General features: G+C 33.8%; 1 protein-coding gene and 1 non-coding gene across 3 annotated transcripts in view; both read left to right on the forward strand.

Annotated features, from left to right (window-relative positions):
* LOC126743060 (eukaryotic translation elongation factor 2) overlaps positions 1 to 18,981 on the forward strand; it is a 39,662-nt gene that overhangs the window by 10,212 nt on the left and 10,469 nt on the right. For both annotated transcript variants that reach the window (XM_050449990.1, XM_050449991.1), the window contains exons 5-9: positions 2,948 to 3,434; positions 7,372 to 7,706; positions 8,061 to 8,377; positions 14,230 to 14,471; positions 17,254 to 17,459. In XM_050449990.1, coding sequence (XP_050305947.1) covers positions 2,948 to 3,434; positions 7,372 to 7,706; positions 8,061 to 8,377; positions 14,230 to 14,471; positions 17,254 to 17,459 — 1,587 coding nt within the window. The remainder of the gene's footprint in view (positions 1 to 2,947; positions 3,435 to 7,371; positions 7,707 to 8,060; positions 8,378 to 14,229; positions 14,472 to 17,253; positions 17,460 to 18,981) is intronic.
* LOC126743452 (small nucleolar RNA SNORD31) lies at positions 7,227 to 7,293 on the forward strand. The gene has a single exon (XR_007662877.1). It is a non-coding gene; the product is annotated as a small nucleolar RNA SNORD31 (small nucleolar RNA).

The following is an 18,981-nucleotide window of genomic DNA, read 5'->3' on the forward strand; positions in this document are numbered from 1 at the left end:
ATAAAATGTGTGTATTCGTCCGTGGATTAATTGAACTAGAAAGACACAATTTTAGAATAATACTGAGGATATTAAAGAACTGAGACACGGATATGTCCCAAAAAGTCGAGATTTTGGATCTCCTAAGACCTATATCATTTAGGACACCGTTTAGAAATAAGAAAAGAATTATTAGAAAATTAGTGTATTCGTCTGTAATTGGATTAACTGAACTAGAAAAACGCAATTTTAGAATGATACCGAGGATATTACAAGACAAGATCTTGTTTACAAGCATTGTAAAAAGTAAAAAAAATTACAAATTCATTTAAATCTCACACAGAAGAACCAATATATATGTTTAGTCTCGCATCTAAAATATATTTGTGACATAAACTTGTTTTTATGTTTAAATTAAGTCTCCTTGAGACTTACAGACCCTTTTTTCATATTTGATGATTTTGTGTTAAGCTCATCAACAATCTGCAGCAGGTGAAAGTTTGGCAAAATGCCAACAGCTGTAATCCATTCAGTAGAGAAATAAAGTTTGCACATGGTGGTGGAGTAACGCACGTAAGCTCTATTTTAACCGACAAGTTTAGATAGTGATAAAACCAATAAAGGAAATAAGAAAGAGCCACAGTAAAGGACTCTGATGGAATCAATACAAAAAAATTCGTCTTGAATTATTCCTTCGTAATCTAATACCGCAAAACTCATACCTCTCTATAAAGGTAATAGTTTAGCTGGTATTCAAAATAACTTTCGTCAAATCTCGATGGTGTACGATTACTTTGAAACAATGCAATATTTGTGTGATTTTAATATCCCCAATTTTCATAGGCACTAGGATTACTCTTTTGTGAGATCAACCTTGGCATTTATTAATATAATGGAATTCGTACAATGTAATAACGTCCTTAATGTTAATAGGAGAATTCTGGATTTAGTGATAATCTATTTGTCTGAGTGTGAAGTTCCTTTGAGTAGTTTTTCTTTTGTTGAATATGATTCTTGTCATTCTTCATTGATTGTGAATTTTAAGGGTAAATTACCTCAGACTAATAATTTCACTCACAATTTACTGGTACAGAATTGTTTCAATTTTAGACGTGCCAACTATCCATTGTTTACTTATTTATTTAATGATATGCTTTACAAACACCAAAGACACTTAGATTGGTAATTACATTTAAAGGAGAAAGGGGAAAATAAAATTAATCCAAAGACAAATTATCATTAAAAATCAAACAGAAACAAAAAACACAAAAAGAAATAACTATTTACAACCTAAATTGCTGGTTTTTAGTCAGTAACTTATCCATTATTCTGTTAATAGGAGAAATGCTTCCAGGATTTACCCTAAAGAAGTTTTGATGTAAATGTCTTAAATACACTTTAGGAACATTAAAGTTAATGTGAATAAACAATTATCATATTTAAGGTTGTTGACAATAAAATATGTAAATAACACAGCTCATATATTTTCTTCTTTCTTCATGTATTATGAAATTAAAGGTTTTTAGCATTTGACATAATGTATCTTGCGACAGCTTTTATAGTACACTTAATGAAATATTTCATAGAGCAGTTCCACTTAAAATCGTTAAAAAACAAAAAAATTGCAGTCTGGTGTAATTTGATATCATAACAAATTTACCCGTTTGCAATTATCTAGATGAAGTTTTTTCAAATCGTTGGATAGGTAGATGAGGGTTCATTGAATGGCCACCCAGATCACCAGATTTAACTTCCCTCAATTACTTTTTATGGGGGATATTTAAAAAGTAATGTGTATGTCACTAAACCAGCGAGTTTAGAAGATTTAAAAGAACAAATACGGCAGGAAATTAGAAATACTACTCCAGATGTCATTGAGAACGTTCAAAAATAATTTTTAAATCGCCTTGGTTAATGTCAGGTTGTTGTGCAACGGTGCTCAATTCGAACATTTACATTTAGATAAGTATTTCTTTAATTTTACATTTTATCATCATTTTTGTTCAAAATTGCTCATGTAACCACTATTCATTTGTACCATATCCTTTGTAAAAAAAATGCGTTCTTTCTGATTCTGCATTAAAAAATGATGGGTTTCCATTTAAAAAACATCGATGACGCCATATCTTTTTTTTTTTTTGAATCACCCAATTTATCCACTACTTTACGGATGCACTGTATATAAATGTATATGGTTTCTAAATATTCTCGTCATTATACATACATAAAACTGCAGCAAATAAATTTAAAGTTTCTCCATTTTTGGCCAGTACTGTATATGTTTGCCTAGATTTATTGTAAAATGTGTGAATTGTAATTTGTCATACTAGTAGGCTTTTTCTTTTGTCTAGGGGTTTCAATTAAAAAAAAAAAGCACTGAATTCTTTTCTTAAAACTTAAGTTTATTGTCATTGGAATAGTTAAAAAACAAAAATACTGGTTACCATAAGGTAACTATAAACTTTAATTAAACGTTTTAACTTCTTTAAATAATATGAGAAAAAAAGACGTCCTTAGTTAGCTTTTGGTACATCTTTTAATAATAAAAAAACATTCGGCAAACGTCTTGCGTCTTTTAGAACAAAAGATACACGGCTCTTATCTTTTATTCCCGTATTTTAATTTATTAGAGAAAGTCTTAGGCACTTAAAAAGCACCGTAAAAAAAAATCAACCCTGCCAACTCCTACTAACTGTACGTTTAGCGGTCAAAATTAGTACCAAAAAAGGCATTTCAACAAAAATCCAAAAGCGGTCTTTTATTTGTTTATGATTCGTCGGAAAATAAAATAGTTCGTTTAGAACCGCACTGGGATTGATTGGCACAATTGAAATTGAATATTTCTTTATATATAAATTGAATATATGTTTTTTACATTATTATTGGTCATCAAATAATTGAATGCCACATGCCATATACTAATAAATTGAATTGAAATTCATATAATTTTTTTTTAAATTGTTTTTAGGTTGACCCCAGTAAAGGTTCAGTAGGTTTCGGTTCGGGTCTCCACGGTTGGGCCTTCACCCTAAAACAATTCGCCGAGATGTACGCGGAAAAGTTCAAGATCGACGTGGTAAAACTAATGAACCGTCTGTGGGGCGAGAGCTTTTTCAACGGCAAAACGAAAAAGTGGAGCAAACAAAAGGACGCGGATAACAAACGGTCGTTCTGCATGTACATCCTGGACCCGATCTACAAGATCTTCGACGCGATCATGAATTACAAGAAGGACGAGTACGAGTCGCTGATCACCAAGTTGGGAATCAATTTGAAACACGAGGATAAGGACAAGGACGGCAAGCAGCTGTTGAAGGTGGTGATGAGGACGTGGTTGCCCGCCGGCGAAGCTCTGCTTCAGATGATCGCGATCCATTTGCCGTCGCCCGTGACCGCTCAAAAGTACAGGATGGAAATGTTGTACGAGGGACCGCACGACGACGAAGCCGCTATAGGTAGGTAATGATTATTTTTTTTTTTGAAATTTAAGGTGTATATTAACTTTAAAAAACGCTATGTAAATCTATATTTTCAATCAGAATAAATCGATACGATTTGTTAAAGGAAAACTTTGGAAGGCTTGAAAGCCTAGAATAAGTTTCCAATCAATTTAACCCATTAAAGCTGAGATTAGGAATTTTTCCAGTCTAACGTTTTCTTAGCATTAAGTGTCCAAAGCATGAAACTTTTTACAAAATTTGTGTCTAAAGTAAAATATAAAAACACGTGTTAGTGTATGGGACCTTAAGGCTTTAGTGCAATGGCGGCTCTCCATTAGGCTTGCAGGTTTGCGCAACCTCCAACCAAAAAATAAATACAAATCTGTTTCTAGCAGAAAAAGAACGTTTACGAGGACGTTTAATCCCGATCTGTTCAAGAAACATCCGTGGCTTTCTGGATGCCGAATAAAAAATGCTTTGTTTTGTTTCCCTTGTTTATTGTTTGAAGGGGAAGTTTCTTGGACAAAAGTATGTTTTACTGATCTTAATAACTCCGGAGACCGCATTAAAAAGCATTCAATCATCGGCAATACACATGAAGAACCTTGTACAATATTCACTTTTTGGAAGTGTCAATGTAGCAGCTCAATTAAGTGGCGCATATCGTCGAAATATTGAGCTGCATAATGAACAAGTAAAACAAAATCGATATATTCTAAACATTATTATAGATTGTGTACGTTTTTGTGGTGCTTTCGATCTCGCGTTAGAGGACACGATAAGTCTACGTCATGACTCTTCTAATCAGGACGGCTATTCTGTAAACGCGTGAAACAACATTCACACGAGAAGTGGGCGGAGCTCACTCGAAAATTACTAAAATTTTATTCTGTAAACAGGGGAGCGCTCACATCGTGCGAAAAATGCGTGATCACACTTCTACTGCTAAATTGTGAGGGAGAAGGGTATCCTAACCTAACTTCCGAGACAGGTGACAGAAAGACGCGTGGGCGATGAAAATCCAAAAAAAAGCGTTGTTTTGTTTCGTTTGTTGGTTCTGATTATAAAAAAATCCCTCCGATTATTATTATTGTGTATAATAATAACCATAATATGGATTTTGCTTTTATTTATGGATTTTTTGCCTTTGTTTTTCTTCAAATCTTGCCAAGACTAAAAATGAAAGGTATATTCAAAACTGTTTTTATTTGCTCTAATGTTTCACCTACTTTTCGCCATTGCTTCCAAGTTTTACAGGATGCCCCAGGGAATGCATTTAGCGTTACAGTGATGTTTTCCCACAAGTTTTGGGCGTCTTTCTTTGTAAAATTTAAAAATAGTCTACTTTGTAGCTGGGGGTGTTTTTTCATCCACTCAGTTAAAATTTTTTTTTGTCCATTGGTCATGGGGGTCGATCAATTACACTCTATCATTTTAATACCACAGACTACTTCTATCTAATTTCTAATTTATTGTAGTGGTAACACTAACATAGACAATTATTAATGTCTTTTAATCTGTTGTACAAAAAAATAAATAATAAATACCCGGCATCCGGTACGTCAAATGTCAAAATTCTTGTCAGATCAGCGGCGCGTCGAACGTATGAACGCGCGTATTCTATTGGTCGAGAATCTGGCAACGCTGTAAGAATTACATGATCGTGATGATCGTTCACCACATGGTCACTGCTATTACAGAATACTAATTTTTATACCTAGGGAGAGGAACGTGACGTGAGATCCCTTCTCTCAGGAGGAAGTGTCACTTCCTCCAAAATTACAGAACAGCCGCCCAGGGACTTTTCCGAGGCTTGATTAATTTTAGTGCCGAGGTTCCATTTACAAAAAACGTCAGTATTCAGAGGTACATAGAAGACCATCCAAAATGAGATTTTGCAAACAATGTTTAATGTATGTCAAGAAGAAATTTGCAAGGAAATAAGCCGACTTTAGGATTTTTTTGTGCCTTGTGATCATGATGCCAAAACTTGGCAATGTTTTCCAAAGAAGGGTACCTTATCGAATGCATTTCCAATTTTAATCAAAGAGTTATTGATAAATTTGCTGAAAGATTTTCTCTTTAAATAAATTATAGGTACGACATGCGCTTTTTGTCTATTTTTAGGGTATGATGCCATAAAAGTTATTTCGACTTCCGTTTCTGTTTTTTTTATTTAATTGTTGCATTTAAAAATATTGCACTAGTTAACATTGTGGGTCCGGGTATTTTTTTTTGCTTATTTTGGACAAAAAAAATTTTTTCGCTTCCGCTGGGGCCGGTTTTTCAGTCTTCATTCATTATCACTGGCCCTTACAGCTGCGACCCCCACATTTGTAAAGCACAAGCCGCCATACTTCTAAATACACATACAGAACAAAAATTTTTAATTACAAAGAGTTTTTATTACAGTATAGACCGTAAGAGCATGACTCGTGGAAAGTGTCTGATTTTATTCCGCTTGCTTTTTTTGATGGTCGATAGTGGGCCAAAAAAGGTGGGTCTGCAACTCCGTACGCTTAACGGCCATATTTGAAAACGCGTTTTTATTTGTAGAAAATGTTTTAAGTTTTTGTATCATCTTATGCCGCTTGCCATTGTAGTACACGCTCATTTGCACTCGGTGGAGCTTGAATAATAAACGGCAAGCGATTAAAAGTGACCAGCTTAATTCAAAAGGTCACGAAAAACCTAGAAAAGAAAATGAAAAATTGCATGTTTTTAAACCGCTTGCCAATTAGAAAAAGGAGAGTTCATATCAAAATATTACGCTACAAATATTGGCAAGAATCGGACATTAGAACGGTACGAAATTTCCGGGACATCTTGTAAAATTTGTGCACATAATTTGGATGGTCCGAAACTGCTTCAAACAAAGAGAAAAATTAATTTTGTAATAAAATAATGTAACAACCCAAAAGGCAAGCATGTATAACAAATCCATCTTATTATAAACAATCAATAAAGTTGTAAAAAGAATTCGCAAATTTTTTACAATTTGAAACTGCTCGTCCAGAGTATAATATGCCTTAGTAACTAATAATCTTTAAATCTAATATAAGAGTTGAGACTTCTTAATCGAAGAAGGTGATTGAACATTTTATTCTTACCCATGTAAATAAAACAACTTTTCACTCTGAATGTGGAATGGGCAATCGAAGGGTGTATGTAAGGCGAGTTTCAATTGAACTGCCTCCTTCAATGTCCTGCTTGTGCTTTTTGAAGGCCACAGTTATTGTTTCAAGCATTTATAAGCAACAAAGGGTCAAGATTCAATTTTGACAAAAAGATGCCGACAAGATTCATGATACCTCATTCTACAAAGGGCTCTAGTTGGTCTTTTTTGCAGAACAAATACTGTATTAAAGCGATAATGGGCACATGATCCCCAGAAACACATCCCATAGCAAAGAGGTGACTGCACAAGGGCATGATAAGCTTTTTTGTCATGTAAATGTCTAAATTTGAAGGGCTTAGAACCTGATGACACCCTATTGCACACATTAATTATGTGCTCCTAGAATTTAAGTTTGCAATCAATTGACAATCCTAAAAACTTGTAACAATGTGGAGTTGAAAGTAGGCTCTTTTTTGATAGTGACAGAATTCATTGAACATTTGAAACTAAACTTAAACTTGTTTTCGATAGCGATTTCGATAATAATGATAAATCGGTGTTAAAACAAAGTCTATCGTCTGCAAACATAGTAACCCTACCCTTTATGGGGAACTAAGGAAGGTCATTAACATAAAGAAGAAACAGTAACTGTCCCAGGACAGCAGCCACCTTGGAGAACCCCTGCAGTTAATATTATGATGATTATCATTACCGCCCCAGTCTGAACCCTGTGACTGATTGGTGATGCTGACTAACGCACGCAAAAACCCCTGGAACAGTTTTCCCGTCATATTTTTGTCACATATACATATTTTTGTTTTTTTTTTCTTTTAGCCATCAAGACCTGTGACCCGAACGGCCCCCTCATGATGTACATCTCGAAAATGGTACCGACGTCGGACAAGGGCCGTTTCTACGCGTTCGGTCGCGTCTTCTCCGGTAAAGTGGCCACCGGGATGAAGGCCCGTATCATGGGTCCCAACTACACCCCCGGCAAAAAGGAGGATCTATACGAGAAAGCGATCCAAAGGACCATTTTGATGATGGGCCGTTACGTCGAGGCAATCGAGGACGTGCCGTCCGGCAACATTTGCGGTTTGGTCGGCGTCGATCAGTTCTTGGTCAAAACCGGCACCATTACCACATTTAAGGACGCACACAACTTGAAGGTACGAATTGGTTTGTTTTATTTATTTATTTGTCGACGGAAAACAATTATAGATAAAAATACATTAACAATTTAGTCATTAATCTTATAAAATGGCTTAAGAACCGTCATAAAAATAGTGTAATAGAAAAGGCAAAAGTTAAACCCAAAGGATAACAAAATATGATCAACTCCATAAACCTATTGAATACCATGAGTCCAATTATACAAGAAAAACATCACTTTGTTCCCATACTCCTCTAATTTATAAACTGAGACAAGGATATATAAACGACAATCGACTTTTTCACCTTATCAGCGTGCATTTGCTACCAAATAAAGACATACATATTTATCATCCTTTTCCAATTTAAAGGTGATGAAGTTCAGCGTATCGCCGGTCGTACGTGTGGCCGTCGAGCCAAAGAACCCCGCCGACTTACCGAAACTGGTCGAAGGTCTGAAACGTTTGGCCAAGTCCGACCCTATGGTCCAATGTATCATCGAGGAGTCGGGAGAGCACATCATCGCCGGTGCCGGTGAGTTGCACTTGGAAATTTGCCTGAAGGATTTGGAAGACGACCACGCCTGCATCCCGATCAAGAAGTCCGACCCGGTCGTCTCTTATCGTGAAACCGTCAGCGAGGAATCCGACCAGATGTGTCTGTCCAAGTCTCCCAATAAGCACAACAGGTAAACAGCCTTATTTATTTATTTGTTTATTTATTTTTGTCATTAGTGAAAAGTGAGAGTTAGGTATATCTAGTCACAATGTCAGTAAACATACGTAATCATTCAGGTTTATAAATATTAATACAAAGGTAGTGGGGCGAATCTCACGAGTATGTCAAGTTTAGAAACTCGAGAAATAAAAATTATTTACGTTTGATTTAGGGTCAATACTATAAAACTATTTTGACAAATAACTTAAAGTTAACTTGTGGAATAACGTCACATGTCACAGTTAACTTTAAAATGTAGAAGTTAACTTAATTGGGTGGATGAGGTATCAGTTAAAGTTAACTTTATAAGAAAATTCTGGTTTTTGACATATTATATTCTGTCAATAATTTTGAATATAACCTAGCACAGGAAAAGTTTCTATTCCTCGACATATAGATGGCGGTAAAAAAACGATTTAATTATCTCCTCGAGACTACCGGACTGTCAAGCATCTGATATGTCATATAAAATGCCGCCATTTTTCAAGTTTTTTAGCTTGTAGGTAAGCTTTCTTTCTAGAAGTATATCTATGGCCAAGCCAAAATAAAAACACGAAAAATTCATCTTTTGACAGAAGCACATGGCCCTAATAACGTTTCGAAGACGAAGAAATGGGACGTTTATAAAACTGACATTTTATTGCTTAGGGTAACTTGATGGTAAAAGTTAGTTAATTTTTGAAAAATATTTTTAATACCGACCCTTAGTGGAGTTATCGGTATGACAGGAATGAGTCGAGAAAAAACCCTCTCGAACATCATGCAATAAGTCAAGGAAGTTTAGTGAAGAAAACTGCCCGTTAAATGATGATAAAGTCGATATTTTACAAATAAAATTAAGAAATGTATAGAGTAATAAAATGGGGAAATTATTGCTTCAGTTTAATAAAACTTTATGCATACCCAATGAAGTTAACTTCAAAATCTAATAATCTTCTAAAGAAATATACTGATGGTGTCACTAGGGTGCTACAAATATGTAGTGAATTTCTGTTACATTACCAACAACTAAAACAGAATCAATCCAGAATAATGAAACAACTTAGAAACTTTGAAAGTGGAACTTGGAAGTATGTAAAACATTTTTTGCATACTAAAGAGGTTTAATCGTTCTATGTAAAATTGCAAAAGATTTTTCGGTTAATAAATAAATAAATAAATAAAAGTGTCCTTCCAGCACAACAGAGCCGCAATACAATTTTTGCACTGGCATCTCCGGATGTCTCTCGAAAATGATTACATTGTCGGCAGTGCATATGGAAGGAAAGCATTTATACAAGTTCTCTATATTTAAACGCTGTCACGGGACCTCTAGTCTTATGTCCTATGGTGACATGCTACGGTATAGAGAATACAAGTCAGTTTATTGTGCAAATTATTTTATTTCAATTAGAAGAAGAAATTTTCATCTTTTCTGAAGCTTCAGAAGAGGTTAAAGATTCTTCTTGTTGGACACCTATTTGAGAATATATTGTATTGTAAAACTGGACAAATACATGGTATTCCAATACTGATTTATTTATTTTTAACCTGTAATGATTGCTTAAACTCTCTTCAATCCTTTATCTCCTTTAACAGTTTATTCCAAGTAAATTCTGTCAAGAACCTTAATGATGTACTTCAAATCCGTTCCTAGGACCACCAAAATAAATTAAAAAATATCCAGTATGGTTGAAAGAAATTATTAACCTTATCAAGCTTAAATATACATTTTTACTTAAAAACTAAGACGGAACTATTTATTGGAAGTGCGGATACCGATCCATTAGAGCTGCTGTAAAAATCAAAATTAAAGGTGCCTATGCTGGCTATTTAATCTGGTTTAAAAGGCAATCCCAAGTTGTTTTGGTCTGTCTGTATTCGTGTTTTATTTATTTTGGCTTTTTTTGATTTTTACGTTAATTTGGCTTGGTTTATTGAATTTTATATCGATATTTATCGATAAGCGTGTGATTGTTGAAACATGCATCTCATGGAGAATCCAAAAAAGCCAAAATAAATAAAACACGATATCAACACGAATACAGAAAGGTGCGTAGTAAACGGAGGATAGCAATGTACTGCAGTAGCAAAGGTCTTAATTAATGACCTAAGTTGCGTCATTACCTGTCTTACTAAGCAAAAATCTCATAATTTATTAAAAATGTGAACAGTTGTGTTTGAATTTAGTTTGGTAATTTATCGAAGGGTGAGTCAGGGATATATTAAAAAAAATTGTTAAGAAATTCAAAAATTTGTAACCACAGTACTAAAATATCAACAGGGGCTGTCAATTTTTTTCGGCCTTCTATGAATGCCTATAATTTTAAAAGTACTCAAGATAGATTATTTTCAAGACTTTTTTTGAGCACCCGGTCTATTGCCCATTTTCGGCTTATCGTTGATTTTTGAGACATCCTGTATGTGCAACAAAGTGTCAAGATTCTATTTTGCACAAAAGGAAAGGTACACCGTCTGTTTCAAAGCTGCGCCAAGTTTTGTCCCGTAATAACGCGCGATTAGCGACTGTAGCGCCGCGCCTTTTTTCAATTTAATTTAATTTAAAGGCACAGAACACAAATATAAGAATTAACGCAACGGCACTGTTTATATGCAAATCGGGGCGATCGATACCGTTGCTTTGGCAGCGGCGTAAACAAATTTACTGCGCAACCGAGCCGAACAACACGTGCTGTACCTTTCATTAGCTAGACAAAGTCTACAAAGAGCTCTAATTGCAGTATTTTATTTATTTATGCAATCTACAACACAAAGTCCATTAAATGATTACAATTGGTCCTTAATGACTAATAAGCACAGTAAGTAAGCACTACATATTACAAAATTTAAAAAAAAATAGATTCTTTGCCCCCCCCAGATAACACATTAGATAACTTTAAAAAAAAACTTAAAAATATTCTACATTAGATATATTTTTTTTAATTTCCCAAATGGTTTGTAAAATATGTCAATATGAAATAGTAGGTTGGCGGCACTGGACATTCGAAAAATTGGCGACTTTTTACCTAAATTGGTATTTGTTTTTTTTTTATGTAAAAAGTTCCTAAATCTCTATTGTTATGAATATTTACCGAAGGATCTTATGTGTAAACAACAAGAGGCAACACAGTTTTTCTGTAAGTAAGTTTTTTAAATTAAATTCTGTCAAAAGGTTTTCATAAGATATATCCATCAGACACACACCATGTTTTTTATAGTACAAATACCGCAAAAACCTTTTTTGAACTTTTTGCAACATTTGTTCGTAAACTGAATAGAATGGACACCAAACAATCGAGGCATATTCCAATATGCTGCGAACATAGACATTATGGAGAGTAGTAATTAGTGTTGTAAAAATCCGGATGAATTCATTATCCGGACGATATTGATTCGGATGAATTGAAAATTCGGTTTTTTCTCCGGATTCATCCGCTCGACGTCTCGCCTGTTCGGCAAATTATGCCATGTTTCGGGCTCGATGCTCGACCGTCCGATAAACGTTTTTTATAGCTGTTTTTCGAATATAAGGTATGCATTATGCAACTCATTAGACATTTCGTTTTTACGGATTTCTACATAATGCTAAAACTAAAGTAGCTAATTACGTATGTAATAAATCAAGTATATTTTAAACGATGCAAAATATCAATACAAAAATGGTTTGCTTACAAAAAAAACTTCTGAAGGTCAGGCGACCCTTAAACAATTTGGGCGTTCTCGTATTGTCTATTATGTTTCTAAATGAGTACAATAAGTATAGATAAAACAATATTTACGCAAGGCGACGCGAGGATATTGGCGATTGCCGGGTTATTTGTCCGGACGATTTAATTAGGATTCTCTTAGCCGGTGGAACGTGGAACTTCGTGAGCCTCGTGCAAGCTTGTATGGAAAACAGGCAAATAACACAATGGACATTCGACACACTCCCGAAGCGACTCCGCGAGCGCCCGAACAGGGTGACCTCGACACATAACACACCGCTCGGAAATACTCGATTATGTTGAGACGAGAGAGACAACAAATCGGAAATCACTTACCAGAATACGTACCGAAAAAACCCTTCGCGACACTGAATTATCGGAGTTGGGTTGGGTTGGTTGGTGCTGAGCTGGGTTGGTAGTGATTTTTTTTTATATAAAAAAGGCGCTAGGTGCAAAAAGGACCTGTTGGGTGAATAATCATTTCTCATAAGAAAAACTGATCAAAATCAAATTATTGAGTCTCCGACAACGAATTTATAATAAATACGACATACATTAACTTTTGTAACTGTTTAATTTTTTAAATTCGTACAAAAAAACGGCGTTCGATAGGATAGTAAACTGTTACACCAGGGGTTATTATTTAATATAGTTACTTTTTTTTAAACGATTTAAAAAAAAATAAAATTGAAAAAATTGAAATTTTTGGTCTCCGACAATGAAATTATGTTGAATACGACATTCACTATCCTATGTACCTGTCTTTTTTTTAATCTTGAAAATGGGTAGTCGATAAGATAGTAAACTGTTACCGTAATTTGTATACATTCCAGCCCTGACAAAACTCAACAATATGAATGAAAACTTGGCTCAATCTAAATAAGGCTGTAATATATGATATTCTCTAAGAACCTGTTTCTTTTCCTACTTATAAATATTATTAACTAATAACTCATTGCACTTTTTTACAACACCAATTCAGAAATAATGTTAGTCACAAATTACTTGATAGCAATAAGTGTGTGTATAAGTAAATTAAAAACTGTATAGTCTATTACAGTCCTTTTGGTTTTGGTAGATCAAAAACTTGCACTTTCCCAAGTGATGGTACGTTTTTTTGGCGTCAAATTCCTCTTCACTTCGCAATAAGTATAATGCAGGTATTTAATGTTCTAAGAAAAAGAATCACAGGATAGGAGGCCAAGTAGTAAATTACACAAAGTTAGTTATAGTGGTTCTTAATCAGTATCAGGAAGTATCATCCCAGGTCCTTTGTAGTTATCTTAAAGTTTCAAATATACTGAAGAACTCACAACTCACAAATTAATAACTTTTGGCAAACTATCGATAAATATAAACTAATTATTGTAAGCACGACTCGAATGTAAACAAAATAATATACCTATACCTAACCCTATTTTGTGTTAGATGACAACACTAAGTTATTTCGAATAAAAATTGGCTGACGTGTAAAAGACCCAACCGATCATACTCGAACGTTTAAAATATTTCGCGGGTATTGTGTCGAATGTCCATTATGTCGCATGATGATTGTGTCGAATGCACCCGTCTCGCTTGTATTTCATTGTCGGTCGAACGAACGATTATTCCGGACTCTTCGCGTCACTAGTAGTAATGGTCTTTAAATTAGTAAAGTTACAGGCATTACGAATTATAAATCCTAAAATCTTAAATGCCATATTAACAAACTGTGTTAATATGAGCATCGAAATGCAACTTATCGTCGAAAACTACTCCCAAAGCCTTTTATTTATGTTTTACATTTTAAGACATTAGTACCCATTTTATAATTGTAATTAATTTGCACTTTTTTTCTAGTAAAATTTACTGTAATACACTTTTCAACATTAAAAGATAATTTGTTATGTTTTGCCCAAAGTATTACTCTATTCAGGTCATGCTGAAGGAGTTCGCAGTCCTTAATTGCTCTATAAAATTTAAAATCATCGGCAAATATTTCACCATCACAATATTATATATGCAGAACAAATACTGTATTAAAGAGATATTGGGCATATTATGATCGGCAGAAACAAATCTTATAGCGAAGATGTGACTTCACAATGCATCTCGAAATTGGGATAAAAAACTTTATAACATTTCTTCTCTTTCTTAGATTGTTCATGAAGGCCCAACCGATGCCCGACGGTCTCGCCGAAGATATCGACGACGGCAAAGTGAATCCCCGCGACGAATTCAAGGCGCGCGCCCGTTACTTGGGCGAGAAGTATGACTACGACGTCACCGAGGCCCGTAAGATCTGGTGTTTCGGTCCCGACGGTACCGGACCCAACATTTTGGTCGACTGTACCAAGGGAGTACAGTATTTGAACGAAATCAAGGATTCCGTCGTTGCTGGTAAGACTTTTTTTTTTGTTTAGTCAAAAGACGTACACTGGTAGCCAAAAGTAAATTGACAAACCAACCTTTCTTCTGTTACAAGAGCTAAAAAGTTAATATCTTTTCTTACTGTATCATAGAAATCGGTAGTACTCATTCCACAAAACCCACTGCTATACATTTTATTTATTTTGAAGCTATTGCAAAGATCTTATGGCATGTTAACAAAAAATGCATATGTGCATAATGCGTTTCTAGCTGATCAAAAGTAAATTGACATCTAGTTTGTTGGTTAAAATTTATTCAGTGAGCTAGCAGAATTCCAGGTGTTTTATAAGTTTTAATCATACCTATTGTTGTCTGTTGATATCAAGTCATGAATTATTGCTGATTATAAAAAAGGCGTTCGTCAGGCTGGAATTGCCCGTAAATACACACTTTCAAGAGCAACTGGGAGCCAAATTGTTAAAACATTTAATCTGGGAGGTCATGTTATTTCGATAAAAAAATCTGCACATCTGCGGAAAACTACCCCTAGGATAGACAAATTATTTATTTATTGCAATACTCGACAATACCACAAAGTTGGTAATTACATGTAAAGTCTTAAGTTACAGATTAATTAAGCATTAAATTTAAAACAAAGAATGATATAACTTAAAAATAAAAATTATAATAAGAATAGAATTTAAAACTTAGAAATAATTAAACAGAGATAAAAAAGAAACAAGAACAATTATAAAAGGGGTTTTAACCTGGAATAGTATTCCCAACTCAAATATATAAGGAAAAAAAAATAAAAACATTTTTTTGCATGGTCAATTTATTATTAAAAAAATTAAATGTATTTATTTTATAATAACATGTACATAATTTTACCATTACAGTTTAACAACTCTAATTATAGAAGTCTAGCGGTACTTTATTATTAAATAGTTTAAAAAAATTCCGTACAGCGTCTCCCAAATTTGGTTCTAAGGATGACAACTTTCCATACTCTATAACATCAAGTCCCTAAATATTGTTAAAAATCTAATACAACCTTTAAGACAAGAAACTATATAGTATCAAAAAAATTTTTTCAAAGGAAATAAAATGTCAAACCTCGAAAGAAAACACAGAGTAGTAATAATCAGACTTAGAATAGGTCACACAAAATTACCGACGAATATCTAGTACAAAAAGGTAACCAGCCAATGCAATGTGAAACATGCAATTTACCTCCTGTCAGTCCAGCATATACTAATTGATTGTATTAAATATAAAGACTCTAGACTTAAATATAACTTATCTAACAACATCAAAACCGTACTTACAATGCCCTAAATACAATGAGTTAATTATCTCCTCTCTAAAAGAAACAAAAATATACTTGATTTGTTAAAAAAAAAATTACAAGCATTGTACATAGACATTTTAGATTTATTTATTTATTCATTTTTGTAGTATTTAATTAACTGTTTGTCCAGTCTATTTACATACACCTACAAAGTGATACATCTATTCTTCTGTAGATTAGATGTAACATCCAAAAATTTAAATATTTAAAAGACTTCTTGTCCACGAATTAATTAAAAAATTTATACTTTTTGCTACTGCAGACACATCTGATCTATGGAATAATTGGTTGAGGAGTAAAATGGGTACTTAATGTGCTTTTTCCTAACTCCAAGAATAAAATACCAAATGATATTAAATGTTAATTAGTGAAATGATTTTGCTTAATTAGAAAAGTGTCAGTGGAGGCAATAAAGGTACTTTCAGTGGATTAATAAAGGTACATTTGCAGGAAGAATTGAATAGTTTTGTGAATCAAAAGAAAAGCAAATTACTGAATTATGGACGTAGAGACTTATATTGAAGGGAAAAGGTGGATGAGAGTGTCGTACAAAAAGCGAAATGCCTTTTGCTTTTTCAGCAGTACAAACTTTAATTCCACAGTTTTAACTTTAAATTAGACAGTTCTAATAATTTGAACATAATCTATAATCTAAAGTCTTTTTTTTTTTTTTTGGGTTTCTAGTAACTAGTTCTTAACGAATTTGTTTAATTAACTAACATATGAGGTACCTACGTATATGAATAAAGTTTTTAAATCGTCTCAAAAAATAATAGCCCACTACTCCTTACTCAGCGCCATCATTTTACCGCCGACTAACCAAAACTTTCAGAATTTAATAAAAAGCCATTTTTCCCAATTTAAATATTGCAGAATATTACTATCATACATCGTTGAATTCGTAATAAAATATACTATTCAATACAGGGTATACTTTTTTTACGCGCCTTATAAAAACAAAAAGTTGATGGTTTCGCAATGCTGTTTTGTAGAGCCTAAAGAGTGTCAATGAGAAAGTGTCTTGTTTTTCCGTATCTCTTAATAACGTCGGGAATATAAATAAAAACGAAGTCAGCAAATTTCGGTTTTTTTCAGGCGTATCTCCGAAAGTACTCAGAATTTTAAAGCTTTTAAAACGGCATATTGTTAGGCTTGAAAATGCGCTTTTCTCTAGTTTAACCATCTCCGTATCTCACACTGTAACAGTTCAAACATTACTCGGATTTCTTAGACTTTACCTCATCACCACATCCTTAATAGTAAGTCAGTATTATCCCATGCAGAACAACCAACTAAATTGACTCTTCTGCGCAACAATACTGACAGAGAAAACGCCCGTTTATCCTCCGTTCGGTTGCTTACCCATAACTTTTACGGGTTGGAAACGCGGGTCACATTTTTCCATTTCATTCATTTCAAGAGTCTCGCTAACGTCTAATTTTTTTTCCTTCATAAAACCAGGTTTCCAATGGGCGACCAAAGAGGGCGTCTTGTCCGAAGAGAACTTGCGCGGCGTCAGATTCAACATTTACGACGTCACTTTGCACGCGGACGCCATCCATCGCGGCGGCGGTCAGATCATCCCCACCACTCGTCGTTGTTTGTACGCGTGTCTGCTTACCGCCAAACCTCGCCTCATGGAACCCGTATATCAGTGTGAAATTCAAGTAAGTTTTGTTTATATACCGTATAGGAGTGAGTTAATAAACATTAATAGCAATTTATCAATTTTCTACCTTACAAGACAGGTACTTAGCCTGTGTAAAATGTGGTTTTATTACCTGTCAAAGTTGTTTTAAGCCAATGGGTATATGCAATAATTGCAAATTTAATCTTCATCTTATAGTCAGACAAAAACTCAAACATCAAATAAAAATAACACAAGCAATTACTGTTCTTTGGAATATTAAAATATACATGCATTTATTCCTAATTGAACAAAAGTGAAAGAAAAGTGCGCAATATAAAACAGATGTGTACAAAGTTACTCATAATTGGCCATACTTCTAAATATCAACTGGTTCTCTCATATTCACCACTATTAATTTCAGTACCCTCATGCCACCAGAAACATCTGTTTCACTCACTTCTTTCAAACGTTACTTTCTGACTTATTCACTCATTAGTCTTTTTTTGTGTATCCTCTGGACCAATTATTAGAGAGCTTTAGCCATATACAGTTTATTAAATATATAAAGTTATTTATTGATTATAGCATCTATTGACATAGAATAAATATAGATTAAAAGAGTTTGGTTTTAAAACTTACGTATATTAAAATTGAAAATAAAAAGAAAAGAATAATATAATAAAATAGGTTTTACACCTGTAAAATATAAAGGTGTTTAAATCTCTAAGAGAGGGAAAATTGAGTCTGGAAGCCTTGTAAATGTGAAGTACATCATCAAATTCCCTGAGATATTGGAAAATGTCTGAAAAAAAAGCAAGGAATTTAAACTTTTTTTTAATATATAAAAAAAAGAAGGAAGATAATACAGGAATAATTCAATTCCTGTAAAAACTTAGAAAACAGATCCAAAAATCTCATCCATTATTCTCTAAGAGACCAATATACAAAATTGACGAAAAATAAATAAAAACACAAAGTCACGGTCTCACAACATGTAATTAAACGGGCTATACGTGTTTCGCTCTAGTTAGAGCATCATCAGGCCTAAAATAAAGATGCTACTTAAACAAAACTAAAAACTTACATAAAACAATAAAAAACCTTTAGAAGTCATCCACACACTTCACAGTACATAAATAAACAATAATTTTAAGGTTATAAATTGTACAAAGCAGAAAATAAAAAAAATAAAAAGTGGAACGCAACAACATAGACTCAACGAAAATCGAACCCGGTACAACAAGGTTATAAGTATAAGTGTAAAACCTCTCGGCTATACGGACCTAATGCTAAAACAACTTAACACGTTAGCAATGTAATTTGAAAGAAAGTGACTACAAGGAAATTGTTAAACGATACTTAGCTAAATTAAATTGTTAAAAATGAAATTAGGTTCAAAAGTAAACACGTCATTCACACACACAAGAACAGGACTCTTTTTTAGCTTTTGTAATTTCCATTTTTTCCAGAAGGTCAAGCTTCTTACCTTTAGGGCATTCATGAAGCATTTCAGCTCCGACCCCCGGAGAAAAATTATGAGTAGAGGCCAGCAAATGATT

The sequence above is a fragment of the Anthonomus grandis genome, chromosome 12 (genome assembly GCF_022605725.1).
Source record: "Anthonomus grandis grandis chromosome 12, icAntGran1.3, whole genome shotgun sequence".
NCBI classification, from domain to species: domain Eukaryota; kingdom Metazoa; phylum Arthropoda; class Insecta; order Coleoptera; family Curculionidae; genus Anthonomus; species Anthonomus grandis.